The 18444-nt window shown below is 42.1% G+C and overlaps 1 protein-coding gene across 1 annotated transcript; it reads left to right on the top strand.

Annotated features, from left to right (window-relative positions):
* Positions 1 to 136: 136 nt before the first annotated feature.
* Positions 137 to 11845, top strand: casc3 (casc3 exon junction complex subunit). The gene is made up of 12 exons (XM_028042587.1): positions 137 to 352; positions 3992 to 4016; positions 4095 to 4150; positions 4226 to 4459; positions 4573 to 4709; positions 4782 to 4961; positions 5672 to 6564; positions 6698 to 6874; positions 7881 to 7979; positions 8059 to 8225; positions 8297 to 8505; positions 11073 to 11845. Exons 1-11 carry the CDS (start codon positions 167 to 169, stop codon positions 8441 to 8443), a joined length of 2301 nt encoding a protein of 766 aa, XP_027898388.1. The 5' UTR covers positions 137 to 166; the 3' UTR covers positions 8444 to 8505; positions 11073 to 11845.
* The last annotated feature ends 6599 nt before the right edge of the window (positions 11846 to 18444 follow it).

The following is an 18444-nucleotide window of genomic DNA, read 5'->3' as shown; positions in this document are numbered from 1 at the left end:
AATTTAAATAACTTTAACATTTCTAAGTGAAAAGCGATATGAGATTATCCACGTGGTGGCAGTAGATGTAGTTTAGCTCTGCTGGCCGTTTGGTAACGTAAATAAAAGGAAACTCTATTACCCATAGTGAGTCGCTTCTTCCGCTTCCAGCCATTCCATTTCTAAGATGGCGGACCGGCGGCGGAGGAGGAGGCGCGCGTCTCAGGACAGCGAGGACGACGACGAGTCCGGCTCGGGTTCGGACAGTGGGAGGTCCGGTTCTCCAGCGACAAAGGCCCGAGGCCGAGAACCCGTTCCGGTTGAGGCGCCAGTGAGCCGGTCCGAGGCGAAAAGCGAAGTTGAGTCCGAGTGTGTGAGTATCAGTCCGGGCTAACCCCAAGAAGCTAACCGTGGTTCCCTTAGCTGAGAGCTCTGAATACGGCCAGAGATCTAATGGTCTCCCCGCTGGCTGAAGGATTTACAGAACCGTTAGCTCCCAGTTAGCTCAGCACGATGTCAGGAGAACATTAATTATTGTGTTATAACAGTAAAATAATAAATGTATTGTTTAGAAATAGCTCGACGGTGAGATGTTTTTAGGGAACCAGACCGAAAGGCGCCAGTTGGAACACATTTATAGGGGAGACTAAATGCGACATAACAGCTGCTCAGGCAGCCGGTGGTTTCTCCGAGTTTAACGAATGTAATGCAGAAGGAAAGAGATGTCGACATTATTATTCAGGCTGTCGGGGAGCCACAAAGCTTGGGCGGATGAGTGGATCCCGAGGACACCCTGTGGCCCCGCCGGGTGGTCCCCTCAGCGTGTGGCCCGCCGGGTGGTCCCTTCAGCGTGTGGCCCCGATGGTTAGTCCCCACAGCGTGTGGCCCGCCGGTGGTCCCCACAGCGTGTGGCCCGCCGGTGGTCCCCTCAGCGTGTGGCCCGCCGGGTTGTCCCCTCAGCCTGTGGCCCCGATGGTTAGTCCCATCAGCGTGTGGCCCCGACGGTTAGTCCCATCAGCGTGTGGCCCCGACGGTTAGTCCCATCAGCGTGTGGCCCCGACGGTTAGTCCCATCAGCGTGTGGCCCCGACGGTTAGTCCCATCAGCCTGTGGCCCCGATGGTTACTCCCCTCAGCGTGTGGCCCCGATGGTTACTCCCCTCAGCGTGTGGCCCCGATGGTTAGTCCCATCAGCGTGTGGCCCCGATGGTTACTCCCCTCAGCGTGTGGCCCCGATGGTTAGTCCCCTCAGCGTGTGGCCCCGATGGTTAGTCCCCTCAGCCTTTGGCCCCCTGTGATTTCATGACTCAGAACTCGCACTGTTCATCCTTATTTCTGAGTAAAACTATATTTGAAATTATTAATTCATGTGAAAATGTGCTTTAAAGCAGAAATCTTAGTAATTATAACTGTTTATTTAAATCTTATCACGCCTAATGAAAGTCCTACAGATGTTCATGTTGTCGTGGTAGTGGCTCTCACGGCAGGTAGGGATTCAAAGAGACACTTCTGTTCTGAAATTGACTAAAGAAACGGAAACGAGAAGACAAATTTTTTTATATAAAAATACCCTAAAGCATTTCTAACCAGGCGAAGTGATGGAGGGATCAGGAATCAGAGGTAACAAGAACCAGACAGGTGCAGCTGTAGATCACAAACCAGCGGCACTCAAACCTTTTATAATTCTAACAGTTCAAAACAGGATAAACAGACACATTGGTTGAAAGTAGGTCTGTCATGTTGACACATTTTACTGGACAATAAATTGTCATGAAAGTTATTGTGATGGACAATAATATTGTCTTGAGACCATTTTCAACTAATATAACGATGATAATAATAATAATAGCGTTGTAATCCAAGAACACGTTCTCAAAGGTCAATAAAGTTTCATTTCGAACAAACATTTAACACTGAAACTTGGAAGACATTTTAAATTTCCAAAATAAATAAAACAACTAAAATGACAAAGAATATGATTATGAAGTCTCTTTAAATTAAATTGTCCTTTTAAAAAAGGGCTTGGATGAAACCAAAGCACCAGACTGGACTTTTCATCCAGTTTTTGGTAGAAAGGAAGACAAAATTGAGAAACAAACTACCACAAAAATGGAAATTATTGAGCTCGTTTGAATTTATTCTGCGATTAATTTATTTATTGATTATTGCGACAGGTTTCTTTGAAGGATGCAGTTCAATTGTGTTTTTGTTTTGAACTCCAGTGTGAAACATTTCCGTTTCAAGATGTTAAATCACCAGAAAGTTTCTCTGCAGTCAGAAGTTCTGCTCAGAGCCGAACATCAACGTCTAACGCGGGGGTCTCAAACTCCAGTCCTGGAGGGCCGCTGTCCTGCAGTTTTTAGATGTGCCACAGGTACAAAACACTGGAATGAAATGGTTTAATTACCTCCTCCTTGTGTAAATCAGTTCTCCAGAGTCTTAATGACCTAATTATTCTATTCAGCTGGTGCAGCAGAGGCACATCTAAAGGTTGCAGGACTGCGGCCCTCCAGGACTGGAGTTTGAGACCCCTGGTCTAACGGCTGCAGGAAAAACATTTTATTTCCTTTTTTTTAATAGATATGTTTATTAATTTTTTTTGTTTAATAACAACATAACACAGAACAAAAGCTCAGCAGTGCAGTCCAGAGACAAAAGGAAAGATAAGATAGATACATACCTCCATCATTATATAGTCCACATCTAAACATTGTTGGGATGTTCGAGACAGGATGGTAGACACGTGTCCTTCAGCATAGTCCAAGAAGGGCTTCCATATGCGTCCAAAAATGTCAGTCTTAGAGTGGACGAGGCATGTTAGAAAGTCGAGAGGAATATATTCCAAAATAAGCTTCTTCCACCCAAAAATAGTAGGAGATTTATTAGAAATCCATCCATCCATCCATTTTCTGTTCACCCTTGTCCCTAATGGGGTCGGGAGGGTTGCTGGTGCCCATCTCCAGCTACGTTCCGGGCGAGAGGCGGGGTACACCCTGGACAGGTTGCCAGTCTGTCGCAGGGCAACACAGAGACATACAGGACAAACAACCATGCACACACACACTCACACCTAGGGAGAATTTAGAGAAACCAATTGACCTGACAGTCATGTTTTTGGACTATGGGAGGAAGCCGGAGTACCCGGAGAGAACCCACGCATGCACAGGGAGAACATGCAAACTCCATGCAGAAAGACCCCGGCCGGGAATCGAACCCAGGACCTTCTTGCTGCAAGGCAACAGTGCTACCAACTGCGCCACTGTGCAGCCCTTATGGATTAGAAATCCATTGTAACAAAATATTCTTTCGAGCATTGAAAATTAGGATAATATACAACTTACTCTTGTTTTGATTTTGGATATGTTTATTTGGTAGACCAAGGAGAAGAGACACTGGATCGAGATCAATATTAGTTTTGATAATTTTCCTAGTCTCAACCAGAATAGATTCCCAGTATATCTGTATCTTGGGGCATGACCAAAGACAGTGATTTTATTTACTTTAACATTTTTATTTATTGAGTTTTCCCACCTAGCCTCAAGTAAATTAATAATAATAAAATTAATAAGTAAAAAGTAAAACATTATTTATAAAAATAGAGGCAACAATGCATAAAATATGAGATTATCAAAAGAAAAAAGGATTTAAAAATAAATGTTTTAACTAGATCAGAGTCTGGACTGAACAGAACTTCAGGTTCTGTTTTCATCTCAGCCTGGAGAACCATCAGCAGAACCTGAAGCAATGAAACCAGAACCAGAGATTCCTGAAGGAAGATTTTACCAAAGAAAGCAAACCAAATTGGGTCAGCGGAATTTGGGTCCGTTCTGGTGAAGTTAGATTATTTAACAGAGATTCCACGGTTCTGTTCTGTAGAACCGAAGAATAGATCCGAGCCAGACTGGGTCGGAGTTTACTGCTTTTCAGAGACTTTCTGATCTTCTTCGTGTTCTGGTTCTGATTCTGATCCTGTTCTTGTTTTGCTTCTGGTTCTGATCCTGTTTGTCTTTACAGGAGAGTGAAGACGGAGCAGGAGAAGGTAAGACCCGACCCGCGGCCCGTTGCATGTTCTGTTGATCCACTCCGTTGTCATGACGCCTGGCTCTGTTTCCTCCAGCCGTCCTCTCGGATTACGACAGCGCCGATCCGGAGGAAAACGCGTCCCACTCAGAGGTAAACGGAATCGGATCCGGCCGGTTCCGCTCTGTTGGGCTGGGATGATGATTCTAGTTTCTGTTTCTCCGTCAGGGAGGAGAGGAGGAAGAGGAAGGTTTCAGTGAGGAAGAGGCTCCAGCAGCAGCCAGCGAACCCAAACCCGCTGCTCCTGATGGACCCACACAGGATGATGGAGAGGAGAAGGATAAGGAGGAAGAAGAGGAACAGGAGGAGGAGGAGGAAGAGGCAGGAGGGTCCAGTAAGGAGGAGAGCAAAGCGGAGGAGAAGGCAAACCTGGCAGGAGAGAGGCAGAGCGGAGATGGACAGGTGGGAATACGACTCGCTTCCAGACGGATTCCAGAATATTTTACTTATTCTGTTTCCTGTTGAAGAAAGAGTCGTCATGGTTTCTTCTTCTCCTGTCCCTGACCTCCATGCAGGAGTCCACCGATGACCCGGAGACGAAGCCTGGTCAGCAGCTGGACGACGACGAAGACCGGAAGAACCCGGCTTACATTCCCAGGAAGGGTTTGTTCTTCGAGCACGACGTCCGCGGACAGACTCAGGAAGAGGAGAGGTGAGACGCCGCTTCCGTTTCAGCCTCAGAGTCTCCAGAAGGAGGTTTACCTGTTCATCTTCTTCTTCTCAGGCCTAAAGGTCGGAACAGGAAGTTGTGGAAGGACGAGGGCCGCTGGGAGCACGACAAGTTCAGGGAGGAGGAGCAGGCGCCCAAGAGCCGCGAGGAGCTCATCGCCATCTACGGCTACGACATCCGGAACGGCGGCGGCAGCGGCCCTGGAGACCGGGCGTACAGGCAGCGCAGACCCAGGTGAGCTGGTCGCCATGACAATGTAACGTATGACCACGCCCAACACGACGCTCTGGTCTGAACGTCGGCTTCACTGGTTCTGATGGTCGGAAACATAACAGAACAACCTGGAAATGAATGTCTGTCTGCTGCCGTTCCTCTGGTTGTCATGGCAACAAGTCATTTACATATTAGCATTGGGTCAAATGTAAAAGCTGCACAAACGCCACAAACCGGGATGAGGAAGCTAAATTATTAAGTTAGTGTAATGAAACTTTACTTCCTGGACTAGAAAGATAAAATTAATGATTTTGTCCTTTTTACTTTCAGATTTTTACATAATTCATATTGTGAAAGTGAAAAATGATTCTCTTCCATCTCTAAACTTTAGTCTGAAGGACATGAACAGGTTTTTTTAGGATGGTATGTGAGCTGTCTGGCTGTAGGTGGCGCTGCGTAGCTTCAGAACAGCCAGAATTTATCAGCTACTGACTGACAGCTGAATCCCATCCACTAGGGTTGGACAATTATCACATAGTTTATTGTGAAAAATGTCAATGTTAAAAGAACTGACTAAAATGTTTTAGTATTTTGAGTAAAACAGAAAATATGATGAACTAAAGTCTCTCTGTGCAGCTTAGTGATTTAAATCACACTTTAAGTAGAAGCTAATATAAAATAGGAATGTTTATCATCTTTTTATCACCATCCTCCCGTCTCCGTTCCTGCAGGCAGAGTTCTCCTCCCGGCAGAGACAAGCGGTGGAGAGACGGGCAGAGACCGGCCCGGACCTGGCAGAACCGAGGAGGAGTACCACCTCCACCTTCATCTGTCCCTCCACCCTCCTCTTCCTCAGCGTTTCCTCCCCTCTCTGCTGCTCAGCGGAGCAACAACTCCTCCAGGCCTCCACCCTCCCGCAGCAGACCCCCTCACTACAGCCAAGTGCACCCGTTGTCTCAGTCAGAGTACAGGAACAATGAATCCAACGCACCTCAGGTTCATCCCAGAGAGCGGCACGCCCCAAAAACTCAACTGGACCTGTCGGGAGACAGAGGCGGGGCCAGTAGAGGTGGACCGGGCCACGGAGGAAGAGGAGGTTCCTCTGTGGTCATTGAGGAGGTTTCAGACGGCCAATCAGGTGCAGCGGAGGAGGATCCGAGGTCAGAGTCTGCAGCGACGGCTGCAGCAAGGCAGCCGGGCGGGTATCAGTCACCGAGACGACAGCATCAGGAACAAAGAGGCAGCGGGGACAGAGCTGCCTCCGGATCGGCTGCCTCCACCTCTGACCCCGCCCTCCAGTCTTCAGCAGCCAATCGGGAAGCCTCTCCACCGGCTGAGCGCCCCGTTGAACGTAAATCGTATTCTCTGGCCCGCAGGACTCGCTCGCGGCCGTCAGACCTCGGCAGTAAGCAGGCCTCAGTGGAGGAGTCAGCAACGGGGGGAAACAGCTCCTCACCCAGCAGTGGAGGGGGCAAGGGCTGGACGGGGGGCAGTGATGGGGGAAGTCAGACAGCAGCGGGCGGGGGAGGGGTCGCCGAGCTGGACCAGGAAGTGGTCCGGCTCAATCTGGTCCGACAGACCTGGAGTCAGAGTCCAACGTCGTACGTACGCTCCGAGATGAGAGGTGAGTTCCTTCATACTGGGAGTACAGAGACCCAGTTAAACCAGTCCAACCAATTATTTCCCCAGTCTACATGATGTGTGTATCCCAGTCCACCTGATCTGTGTCCCAGTTAAACCAGTGTACCTCTCTACAGGTCTTCCTAACCCCATCCACATGGCCAGTGGGCCGCCTCAGTACTCCAACATGGAGGAGATGGGTGTGGGCTCCAACCGGGCCAAGCGTTACTCCTCCCAGCGTCAGAGAGCCGTTCCAGAACCGGCCCCGCCCATGCACCTGGGAGTGATGGAGACTGGACACTACTACGAGCCCAGTAAGATTCCCAGCAGTTCAACCAGTAGGACATTAGAGCTGGAGTTGAAGAACTAAAGATAAAGTTCTGATAAAACCCGATCAATCAGAACCGTCACAGTTGATCAGTTCTACTAACGTTTGTGGAAAAATATATTTTATGTGTTTTAACAAGGTTCTGAATGCTTTTATGATGGAGGTTCTAACTTGGTTCTATTTTCGGTTCTGATTCTGTTAGAACTGCAGCTCATCGGCGTCGCATCCGGGTCTGTCCGGGTCCATCCGGGCCCTGATGAGGCTGCTTCTCAGGAGTTTTCTACTAGAATCCGAATTTAAAAAGCAGCAGATCAGTTTTCACATTATTGCTGCACCTCCTCTGTTTCACCAGCAGGGGTCAGCAAACTTCAGCAGTGTCTGTTCAGGGTTAGAACTGCAGTCAGAACCTCGGATTGAGCCGTTGGTACCAGTCAACAGAAATATGGCACATTCGGCATTTAACTACTTATGAATTTTTATCCAATATTAAAAATACACTAGAAGAGCAAATAAATTAATACATTCCATTATTAAGTAAGAAAATAAACATTTTGTTGTCTATTAACAGCATTTGTTTAATTTATGCTTCATCAACTAAAAAATATGTTTAACATCAACATAAAAAACTCTGCTTGACTTGGCTGATCTGTTGATTGTGTAACTGATGAATATTTGGATGAAAAAGTTTCTTGATAAGAGATTTTGTTAACCAGGTGAATGAAAAACTGTTTAAGCTTTTTTATCTCTGATGCAAAATGTAAAATTTTTTGTACAGTTTTGGTTTCATTACTGCTCAGAGGTTGTAGTTCTTTCAGCAAATAGTTTTTTTTTTTGTCTGTATACTCCGTTTAATGATTAATTGATTCCTGAATTAGTTGATTATTTCAGTAATTGATTAATGATGATTAATCGTTTCAGTCCTACATGATTTATTTAATAGCTGTGTTGCAGCTGCTGATGTTTTCCTCTGATCACCTCTTCTGCCCCTTCAGTGTCGTACCAGGGACCAATCTACACCCACGGAGAAGGCCCCGCCCCCATCCCGCCCCAGGGCATGCTGGTCCAGCCAGAGATGCACATCCCTCATCCTGGTGGGTTTCCTTTAAATTCACCATTTCACAACCCTCCTTGGTCGCCCTCTCACTCTGCTGCCTCTCTCTCTCTGTGCAGGTCTCCATCCCCACCAATCAGGAGGCCCCATCGCTAACCCCGCCCTCTACGGAGGCCCACCTGTCTCCCTGTCACCGGGGCAACCACAGCAGCTGCTGCCTCCTCCGTTCTACCCTCCTCCTGGGGTCATGACCTTCCCCTACCCTGCCATGTATCCAAGCCCACAGGTAAGACAGGACCGCTGCTCATCAGAACCAGCAGAACCTCCGGACCCAGTTTGACCTCTGCTGTGTTTCAGGGTCAGACCCAGGTGACGTACGGTGGCGTCACGTACTACGACACCATGCAGCAGCAGGCTCAGCCCAAACCGTCGCCGCCCCGCCGCACCTCTCAGCCCGTCACCGTCAAACCCCCCCCTCCAGAGGTTCCCTACGCCTCAGAGTAACTCCGCCCTCATCTCCTTCCCTGCCCCCAGGCTCCGCCCCCACCCTGACCTCAGAGCTGCAGGTGAGGCCGTAACGGATTCCTCTAGGGCTGGGTGATTGATCGAGAAATTCAATTTAATCAAATTTTTGGTTTATGAAGATTAATTTTTGGAAAATCTGGATTGTGTTTTTACCAAAGCGCTTCTTGTGTTCCCATAGTTCAGAGTGATGCCAGTTCAGGCTGAAACGATTAAACAAATTAATCGTGATTATAGGCCTGTCGCGATAAACGATAAATCGATTAATCAAACGATAAATTAAAACTATCGACGTCATTTCAATTATCGCCATTATCGTCTCTTCCGGCCTTTTTCTCTTTCTGTTGATGACACCGAATGAAAAAAGGCTCAACTCCGGTGCTCTCCACTGACTCCTCCCTTCCTCATTTCCTTAGTGTAAAGCCCAGCGCACACGACACGATCTTAGAGCTGTCGGCCGATTGTCGGCCCATTTTTAAAACCTGACAGACCACACATTAGCTGACAGAAATCCTAGATATAACGGTTCGATCGGGTTCGTTCCTGCCGTGTGGTGTCCAACAATGGGCACAAAATAATGGCTACTAGTTCAGTGAACTAATTTTAAAACCAGACATTAATCAATGCATTACTACAATCTACCTGCAATGCATGTTGCTAGTGTCAGTGTAAAGTCCTGACTGAATGAAAATCATTATAACCTATTTACGTCACGTTAACGAAGAACAGCTGAAAAGTTACCGGGTTTATCAACTGCGGTAGCAATTTGGCTCCAACTCCTCCTCTTGTCATTTCTATATTCTTTGCATGTTGAATAAACATTAATGTTGTTTCCACATATCATCTCCAATGTCCGCTGGACTTCGGTTGCGCAGCAGTTTGGGATTCCCCTCCGTGCTGAGGAGAATCCCCGCTTTCTGATTGGCTGCCTGTCACATTCAACAGGCTGCGTTAAGCTCCCAGTCGGGGAAAACCCCTGATTTAGATCAGAGCGGCAACGATGATCTACCATAACACACCACACAATCTTAGAAAGACCAACGTTTTAAGATTGTTGTAAGGGGAAAAATAGGAGCAAAAAATCGTGTAGTGTGAACTATTGCATCAGGTAGTCGATGTGCCCATCTTCTCTATTTAAATCTAATTATTACTGAAGGGCAACATAATATACAGACTTCATAATCTGCACTCTTTTGGTTGAATGCAGTATTTATTTCCACTTTGGCTTTATGTTGTTTAGTTTTTATCAAGTACATTTTTTATTAATGGAGACTGAGAATCCATTTTGTTTTTGGTTGTTTTGTTTATTTTGTTTATCAGCTCCAGTGTTAAATATTCTTTTGAAAATAAAGTGTATCTGTCTTTGGCAGGAAATCACATGCATTATTACATCATTTCCATTAAATCAGTGTAAAAAGGTATTCAAACAATATTATCGTTTATCGCAATAATTTTTGAGACAATTAATCGCTCAGCAAAATTTGCTATCGTGACAGGCCTACGTGATTAATCGATCATTGAAATGACTGACAACTCATGTAGTAATCAAGTAATCATTAACTGGAGTATAGAAACTCAAAGAAAGGCAGTTTGCTGAGAGAACAACACACTCAGATCAGAAATTAAACCAAAACTGTACAATACATATATACATTATATATTTAAGATTAAAATCAACCTTTTGTCTGTAAATATGATGCCTAAAGTTACAGTTTTAGCTTTATCTCGTTCAAATTCTGTAATAAAAAATCCATTAAAGCACCTTTTGCTATTCAGTTATTAATCTGTTAAACCAAAACATAATCAGTAGATCAGTCGTACGCTATATTGATAAGTCCAGCAGAAAAACCTGAGCTTTTTATGTTAAAAGTATTTTTAGCTGCAGATGAATCCTTTGCTACAAATTAAATGTTCACTAAAGAAATTCTGTTTTACTTGTTTACAAAATGTATTTATTTATTTGCAGCTTTTAATATATTCCTAACATTGTGTAAAAAAGGTTTGAGTGGCTAAATGAATAATATGCAGAACGGCAGTTTGTTGTTATCGGATTAATCTTCAGAATAATTGATAGATTTATTGATTACTAAAATAATCGTTAGTTCCATCCATAACATCATCTTCAGGTCAGTTCTATGATAAAATATAAGAGTGATAAGTTTTGTTCTGTTTGGTTTTTTTTTATAAAAATAGTTCTAATTTTACAAGAATAAAGTTGTAATATTTGGACAATAAAGTATTTTTTATCAGAACTCCAACACAAAAAATAAAAAAATATTATTCAGGCTTTTATCCAATTGTTTCTCTCATAATTTTAAGATGTTCTTTTAGTAACATCTTTGGTTTCATTTCTGCTCTGAGGTTGTAGAGCAGAAATGAAACCAATTATGCTTCTCGTAATTAAACAAAAATTCCCTAATATTTGCCGTACAACTTATATTTTTGTAGTAAAGAAAGTGAGAAAAAAACACATTAAAATTTGAAGTGGTAAGGACAACATGAGAGATTTTATTTTGAAGCCATTTCGCCCAGCCCTAATTTCCTCCTAGTGTGGCATCATGTTTACTTCCTGCTTCACGTTTTCTGACTGGTGATTGGTCTGTGTGGGCAGGAGCAGGGTGGGAGGAGCAGTGAGGCCCAATCAGACGACACCGTGAGGGGGCGGAGGGCAGGACGAGACGGACTCTTCTGGATCAGAACTTTCCTTTATTCCCTTTTCAGTCACTCTGACAGACAGACGGATGGAGCAGACCCGCTAACGGCTTCATGTCCGGTTTGTCTGAATCTACTCCAACGGTTATAGCTCTACAAGATCTATTAGCCAGAACTGGACCGGGTCGACTGCCCCGGTTCTGTTCGGATCACATATTTCAGATGCAGATATTTTATGACATAATAAATAATTCCCGGTAAACGGCGACGTTATAAACCTAAAAGCAGATTTTGAGACCTGCCTCTGTTGGCGCCACCTGGTGTTGCTTAGTGTTGCTGTAAATAGAAGCTAACTGTAAATAAAATCTGGAAGAGATTAAATAGATCCGTGAACTTATTGTAATCAGAGCTGAGTCGTCGGCAGGGACCTGAATGTTAACGGTGGAGTTAATAGAGAGAGAAATAGTTTGTCTTCCTTTTATTAAACCTTTCATTTTCATACTGTTTTACTTTTTTATTATTATTTGCAGTAGGCGACCATCTGCTCTGATTTTTGTTTTCATGTTCGGACCAGAGCGTAGCAGTACCCCAGACGGACCCATTATTAACTGAATTTTACGGTTTCCTGGAGAAAAATTTCCTTTTTATTTTTTTTTGCTCATCTCTTTCTGCTCAGTTCTCTGGAACGTTTTTGGTTTGTTGTCAGATTAAAGTTTCTGATTCTGTCCTGAACGTCTGTGTGCCGTCCCTGACCCACCCAGACAAACAAAACCAGAACTTCTTTGGGTCTTTTTTTATTAAATATGTTTATAAAACAAGAATAGGTTAAAATATTGAACTTTCACCTGAATTTCATGGTAAGGTAATCTTATTCAGGATAATATCTCCAACTACAGACTAACAAATATAAATATAAGGCAGTCAAGGTTGCTTTTATGATTACAGGTTTTTGAATGAATCTTTTTAGATTTCTCTCTACAACTCAGTAAAAGCTCTTGTGAAATTAAGAGAAAAACCAACTCTGTTTGTTAGAACCAAAATTGCAGCTGCTGTGGTTCACTTTCACCCTGACCTGTCAAACAAACCAGACCCTTAAAAAACAACAGTTCCTCTCCTCGCCTGTGGGGGCGCTGCATCAAGAACGACTGAGGGAACCGACAAGAAAACCTCAAGACGTGGGCGCAACTTCCTTCTTCACAAAATGTAAACAATGTAGTAGCGTCAGATTCTAGAGGTTGTAGGATTTAACCAGTGGTGGAGAAAATACTCAAAAAATATACTTAAGTAAAAGTACAAATACACAGACAAAAATGTACTCTAGTAAAAGTAAAAGTATCACATTAACATTTTACTTGAGTAAAAGTAAAAAAGTACTGGTTTTAAAAATACTTAAGTATTAAAAGTAAAAGTACTTACTGAATGCATTACCTAATCACTAATACAATACCAATAAGAGTACTTATCGTATTTAATTTTAATACATCAGAAATGTGCCATTTTAATGAACAATGCTGCAGATAAAGCATGTTTTTATTGTGTTTATTCTCTGTAACATGGCTTAAAACTGAGATATGTGATTCTATGCATCATAAGTTCAGGAATGGAAACATCTTGTCTGAACTTCACTGTTTTGCCACCAGTGGCATTTATTTTGAAAGAAATCCAACAGAAAGGTGATGGAAAGAAGGTGGGTGGGAGAGGACATGCATTAAGGAACCACATAGCATTGTTGTAGTCAAGACCACCTAACCTAAGACCAGAGTGAGCTGCTATCAACCTGAGTCTTTTTAAAACGTCCTCGACCCGATTCTGTGTCCTTAGAAGCAAAAACGCTTTTAAAAATACAGACGTGAGTGAAAAGACTCGCATTATAAGCTGAACAATTTCAGAGAGGATGGATACTGGACATCGAAAGACAAAAAAATGTGTCCGTCGTGGCGCAGTGTGCTGCTGCTGTATGATGGACTGAATGGATCAGGAGAGGAGCTGCAGACCCGTCAGAACCTTAAGAACCAGAAATCAGCGTCTCTTCATCCTCAATCATCTCCTGAGGCTGACATGGTGCAGAACATTTAGTTATGATTCAGTTTCTTATTGTGATTCTAGTTCACTATTGTGGTTTGATTCTTTGCTTAGGATGTTGAGTTTGGATGATATTTAATAAATAATTGCATTAGCCAAAATAAGTGGCCATTTAAAGAACAAATCATACGAATAGATTAACAGTAAATATATAAATATTTCCTACATTACATTACTTTCTGTGTGTTTTATTCAGAAACTTTTATATATTTTATGAATAATTGTTCAGTGGTCATTAATGTGTTATTTCACTAATATTTTATTGATGTGATTTGCCAGTTTGGATGATCTGACTTCCTATAAATGAAGAAAAAACATGCTACTTAAAAATGCACCAGACCCAAACCTGCAGGCCAGGGCCGGTTCTAGACGGGGGCCAAGCGGGGTTCTAAAGAAATTATACTACATAAATGTCTTTTTTAAATATTCAGTGGAAGATATTTTTTCTTCACAATTTTATTTCTAAGGTATTAAAAATACATTAAAATTAATTTGAATAAAAATTAATTCAATGTATTAAAAATTATAAACTGCTCTTTTAGCTGCTGTATGGAGATAGGATCAGACTTTCCATCTACTAAATCAGGATCTACAACCTGAATCTCTGGAGACACAAGTGGCTCTTTGGTTCACATTATTAAATTATGAAATATTAATCTGTTTTTGTTTAATTCTTTTTTTACTGTCTCCATAAAGAAAACACTGACTACACCGGCCCCTGTGATAAATTTGGTCTAGAACCAGCCTCTAAAGAAAACAGTAAAGACCATTTTATATATTTATATATATATATATATATATTTATATATATATATATATATATATATTTTTTTTTTTAACCAGCTATAAGGGGTCAGACTTGCATCATCAGCACCTTTATTCAGATGACAATTTGCAATGCAAAATATTATGCTTAGTGATTTTTTTACAATGGTTAATGCAGTACTTAATTATTTTAGAATTATTTTTATATTTATGAACAAAATTGTGTACAGCATTGGATTTATTTATTTGAAGAGTATTTTGTAGTTCTGTACAAAATGTTGTATATGTGCAAAATATTTGGATAAATAATGTTAGTCTGATCCTGGTCCTTCGCCTTGTTAATTACTCTTGTTGGTCTTTTTTGAAGTTTGATTAGTGACTGTTGTGGTGTTTTGTAATTAATTTCCCAAATCTCTCTGGAGTCACTTAAATAAGGTAAAACTAAAGAACAGTGCAGGATGTTGGGCTGTTTCTGTGTCTGTGAACAGAAAGATGTTTGGTACTGAAACTATGACAGACTCACTTCATGAACTGTGAACTGAAATATTAAAACCCGACTCATCATGTCCACTTTTCTATAGATGGACAAACATTATTATTTAAAGAAAATTCTATTCTATTCTAAAAAGGCCAACAGCCGCATTACGTTCAGATAAAAAGAAGGTTAATGCAATTTCTAAATATGATTTTTAAATAAAGTTCAGGTAAATTACTCATTTTCACTATTCATTGACCTGAACTTCTACCTTGTTCCTAAACATCACATTCTAAAAGGTGCAATGCGACTTTTATGTATCGAGTAACACGACGATTTTGTAGAAATGTAGTTAAGTAGAAAGTACAGATACTTACTGTAAAATGTAGTGGAGTAAAAGTGGAAAGTATCCATCATTAAATCTGCTTAAGTAAAGTACAGATGCACAAAAATTTTACTGAAGTACTGTAACAAAGTTTTTAACACTTCAAATGAACAGAGATCTATGTTTGTAGGTTTATCAGAGTTTCTAGACAAACTAACTAGCCTTGGATTGAAATGGACTAAACCGGGCTGGTGTGAACGCACCTGTTTAATTTATAACACGTCTAAAAGGAAGAAATGTATTTGCAGTTATTGATGCGAATTGTTTCACTCCAAATTTTTCAGCAAACATTTTGTCTCCATGCATGGCGACCTTCTGGTGAGCCAAGCCGAAGCTATCGACACTAAATGGAGTCGCTCGGCTTTTAGCCAATCAAATTGGGATCCTTTGGTCATGTGACACCAGTGTGTTTCTCCAGGCCAGAGGTGCGTCTCTTAAATATAGAGAGGAGCTTTTTCTCCTAAACAGAAGTTATTATACGTCTCGTTCTGCTTGACGCCCGTTTGAGTCGTTATCTTTTCATCCAGTCAAACTGGGGGAAATGTTTGACCTGATGACAGCTAATGCACCACCCCCGTCTGCAGACACATTGACCTCTGACCCAGCCCAACGTACCGGGGATTCAGCCGCGCCTAATTTGATTGGCTAAAAGCCGCTTGATTGGATGTAGTGCTGATTGCTTTGGCCTGGGTCACCAGAAGGGCATCATCACATTTTCAGTTGAATTTCTGCTGGGGAGTTTGAAGTACAAATAAACCCAAAAACTTAATTCTTATAGATAATTGCAAATTATAAACATTCCATTATTAACTAAATCAGTTTAATTCTCATGAGAATATATTTCTGTCATATATCTGTAGCTTGATGCTCGGTCTTTATATGTACAGACCCATCCAATAAATTAGAATATCACTGAAAAGGAACTTTATCACTGCGTGAAACGCATTAAAAAGATTAATTACACACAGATTGATGGTTATAAGAATTAATTTCTGTTAATTATGATGTTTCATACACAAACAACAATGGATGATAAGCCGCTTCTCTTTGTCCACTAAGGGTTTAATTTTTATTTTTTTAACTCTGATTTGATTGGATGCTGAAAAGTTGTGCTAAAAGGAGTTAGCCTGTTAGCGAAGCTATTAAAGCCTAAAATAGTGTAAGAATGCTAAACATGTAGCAGCTAGCAGATACGTCACCAACGCTGCCACTTCCACAGTCTAGTCATTTATTTATTTTTTTAAGTTTTATGACTGATCAAGTTACAGATTGTAAACAGTAAATGTATTATTTGTTGAGCTCACATTTCTGTTTGGTCAAGAATTTTGCAGCAAAAATGTTTACTTTTGTTTATGTAGTTTTAGATTAAAACACAATTAATTACAGACCCTGCAATTAACTGTCATAAATTTTAATTAAGTCCAGCCATTAATGTGATATAAAGCAAAATTTTACAAAAAATCCCCCCCTTTAAAACAGAACCATGGACCGACTGTTTATAAATCTGCTTGGTTTCTGTGTGCTGTCCAAACCAGAACCAGTTTCCAGAACGCATTCCTTCTGCTGGGAAGCTTCCAGGTCTTAAAATGCAACTTTTAGTTGCGTCTCAGCGCACCTGAGTCAAATAATGAAGTTATTAGCAGGAATCCGGAGATTTGATTTATGGGTCCGTTCTTCACCCCTGAAGCTTCACACCTGCTGAGTTTATTTATGTTAACATGAATATTCATGAGCTGCAGGAGGCGGGGCTCTTATATAAACTCCAGCGACCAATCAGCAGCCGGACGGCCTTGTGAATATTCATCAGCAGCTCAAACACAAAAGGAGCCTCAGCTGTTACACCCTCCCTCCCACCTCCTGCAGCTGTAGCCATGGCAACGCCTTCCGCCTGTGATGGAGATCAGGATGTTGGAGAGCTTTCTGAGTAATTGGCTTGTTAACTGATACACAACAGAGGAGGATGGTGAAGAGGTCTGCTCTGATTGGCCCGAAACTGCAGAGTTGCAGATAACGAGCCATTGAGAGGCAAGGAGCCTCTCTTCACTTCCTGGTTTGAATCTATGACGTGATAGCAATCATAGGATCAATAAAATCAATCAGATTTTTTGTCTTTGTTCATCTTATTTATTTATAGCTTCTTGATTTTTTTTTTTGTCACTTTCCATCTTTATGTCTTTATTCGCGTTTTCTTTGCATCATTTTGTTGCAGTTTGTTCCACCCTGATAGTTTCATTTGAAGGGAGAAAATAAATTAATAAAGCAATGCAGCTGTTTAAAGTCTTAAATCCAGCCTGATCTGTGCAGAAATACACAAACTGGCCACCAGTTTCTGCTTTATGAAACTCATAAGAACCACAGACATCAGAAACATCTACCAGGACATTTTAGCTTTATAGAGATGCTGATTTTATTTTTCCAGCAGGACTCGGTACCGACCCAAACTGCTAAAGGTACCAATACCTTCTTCAATCACTACGGTAACACCAGCAACCTGCTCTTACTTGAACCTCTCAGAGGATTCGTGGGTGAAGAGGAAGATAAAACGCATCAGAACCAACAATGCAGAAGATGCTATCAAAGCAACCTGCACTGAAAAAACAGAAAGTAGCTCCAACTAAAAAAAACAACTTTAAATAATTTGTAACGTAATCAAATTAAGTTTGTCGAACTTAATTTATTTACGTTTGTTTAACATGACAGTAGGGCTGCATTTCTTAAAATATTTTTTTCCTAAATGTGATACATTATTCTAGATTTCTAACAAAAATCAACAGAATATTTGTGTTTTTACTCTCTAGAGCAGGGGTGGGCAGTCCTGGTCCCCGAGGGCCGGTGTCCTGCAACTCTTAGACGTCTCCCTGGTCCAACACATTGAATCCAACAGCTGAATCTCCTCCTCAGTGCGGTCAAGTTCTCCAGAGTCCTGCTAATGACCTCATTATTTGACCCAGGTGTGTTGAACTAGAGATACATCTAAAAGTTGCAGGAGGCCAGCCCTGGAGGGGCCTGGAGTTGCCCACCCTGATCTAGAAGGCAGCATTATCTAAATGTACTTAAAAAATGCTTGAAATCTTTCACTCTGAGCGGAAGAGATCACTTAGAAGTGGAGTTTATAAGCTAAATTGCTGAAAAGAAACAAAAAGATCCTGAGATCTGAATAAGTTCAGAAAATGAATCATATGTGGTCTGAATGGAAGACAGTAACATGGGGCCTAGTTTAGTTCCCTGTGGTATTCCACAGATGATTCATATTACCTGAGCCTGAAACAGAATCTGATCTGAAATAATAATCCTGGGGTGTTTCTCTGCTGCTGGGTTCAGTTTCAGGGAACCTGATGCTCCAGCATGAGGAGGAGGAGGACGAGGAGGAAGGTGTCTGGTTCTAGATCAATCCTGGGTCACGTGACTTCACTGAGAATCAAAAATCAGCTGATCTTGCAGAAAACTTCCGCTCAGCATTCGAGTTTAGTGTTAAATAAAAGAATCTGCGCTCTCTCACGCTGAAATCTCGCGGTGTTTCCGCTCTGTCGTCAGGGATATTTCCATTTCCATTAATTTTACACTGTGCCTGCGCGCCGCCGTGCAGTGCGAGTGTCGGGAACGCGCAACTGCAGCAGATCGTCA

The sequence above is a fragment of the Xiphophorus couchianus genome, chromosome 16, assembly GCF_001444195.1.
Source record: "Xiphophorus couchianus chromosome 16, X_couchianus-1.0, whole genome shotgun sequence".
NCBI classification, from domain to species: domain Eukaryota; kingdom Metazoa; phylum Chordata; class Actinopteri; order Cyprinodontiformes; family Poeciliidae; genus Xiphophorus; species Xiphophorus couchianus.
Note: the sequence above shows the minus strand (reverse complement) of the source record. Positions and strands in the feature narration are given on the sequence as shown.

Excerpts from the sequence above, each read along its gene's own strand:
- casc3 (XM_028042587.1), top strand. The coding sequence starts at position 167 with ATGGCGGACCGGCGGCGGAGGAGGAGGCGCGCGTCTCAGGACAGCGAG. Across the intron at positions 7,980-8,058 it reads GATGCACATCCCTCATCCTG|GTCTCCATCCCCACCAATCA; the intron begins GTGGGTTTCCTT and ends CTCTCTGTGCAG. Across the intron at positions 8,226-8,296 it reads CCATGTATCCAAGCCCACAG|GGTCAGACCCAGGTGACGTA; the intron begins GTAAGACAGGAC and ends GCTGTGTTTCAG.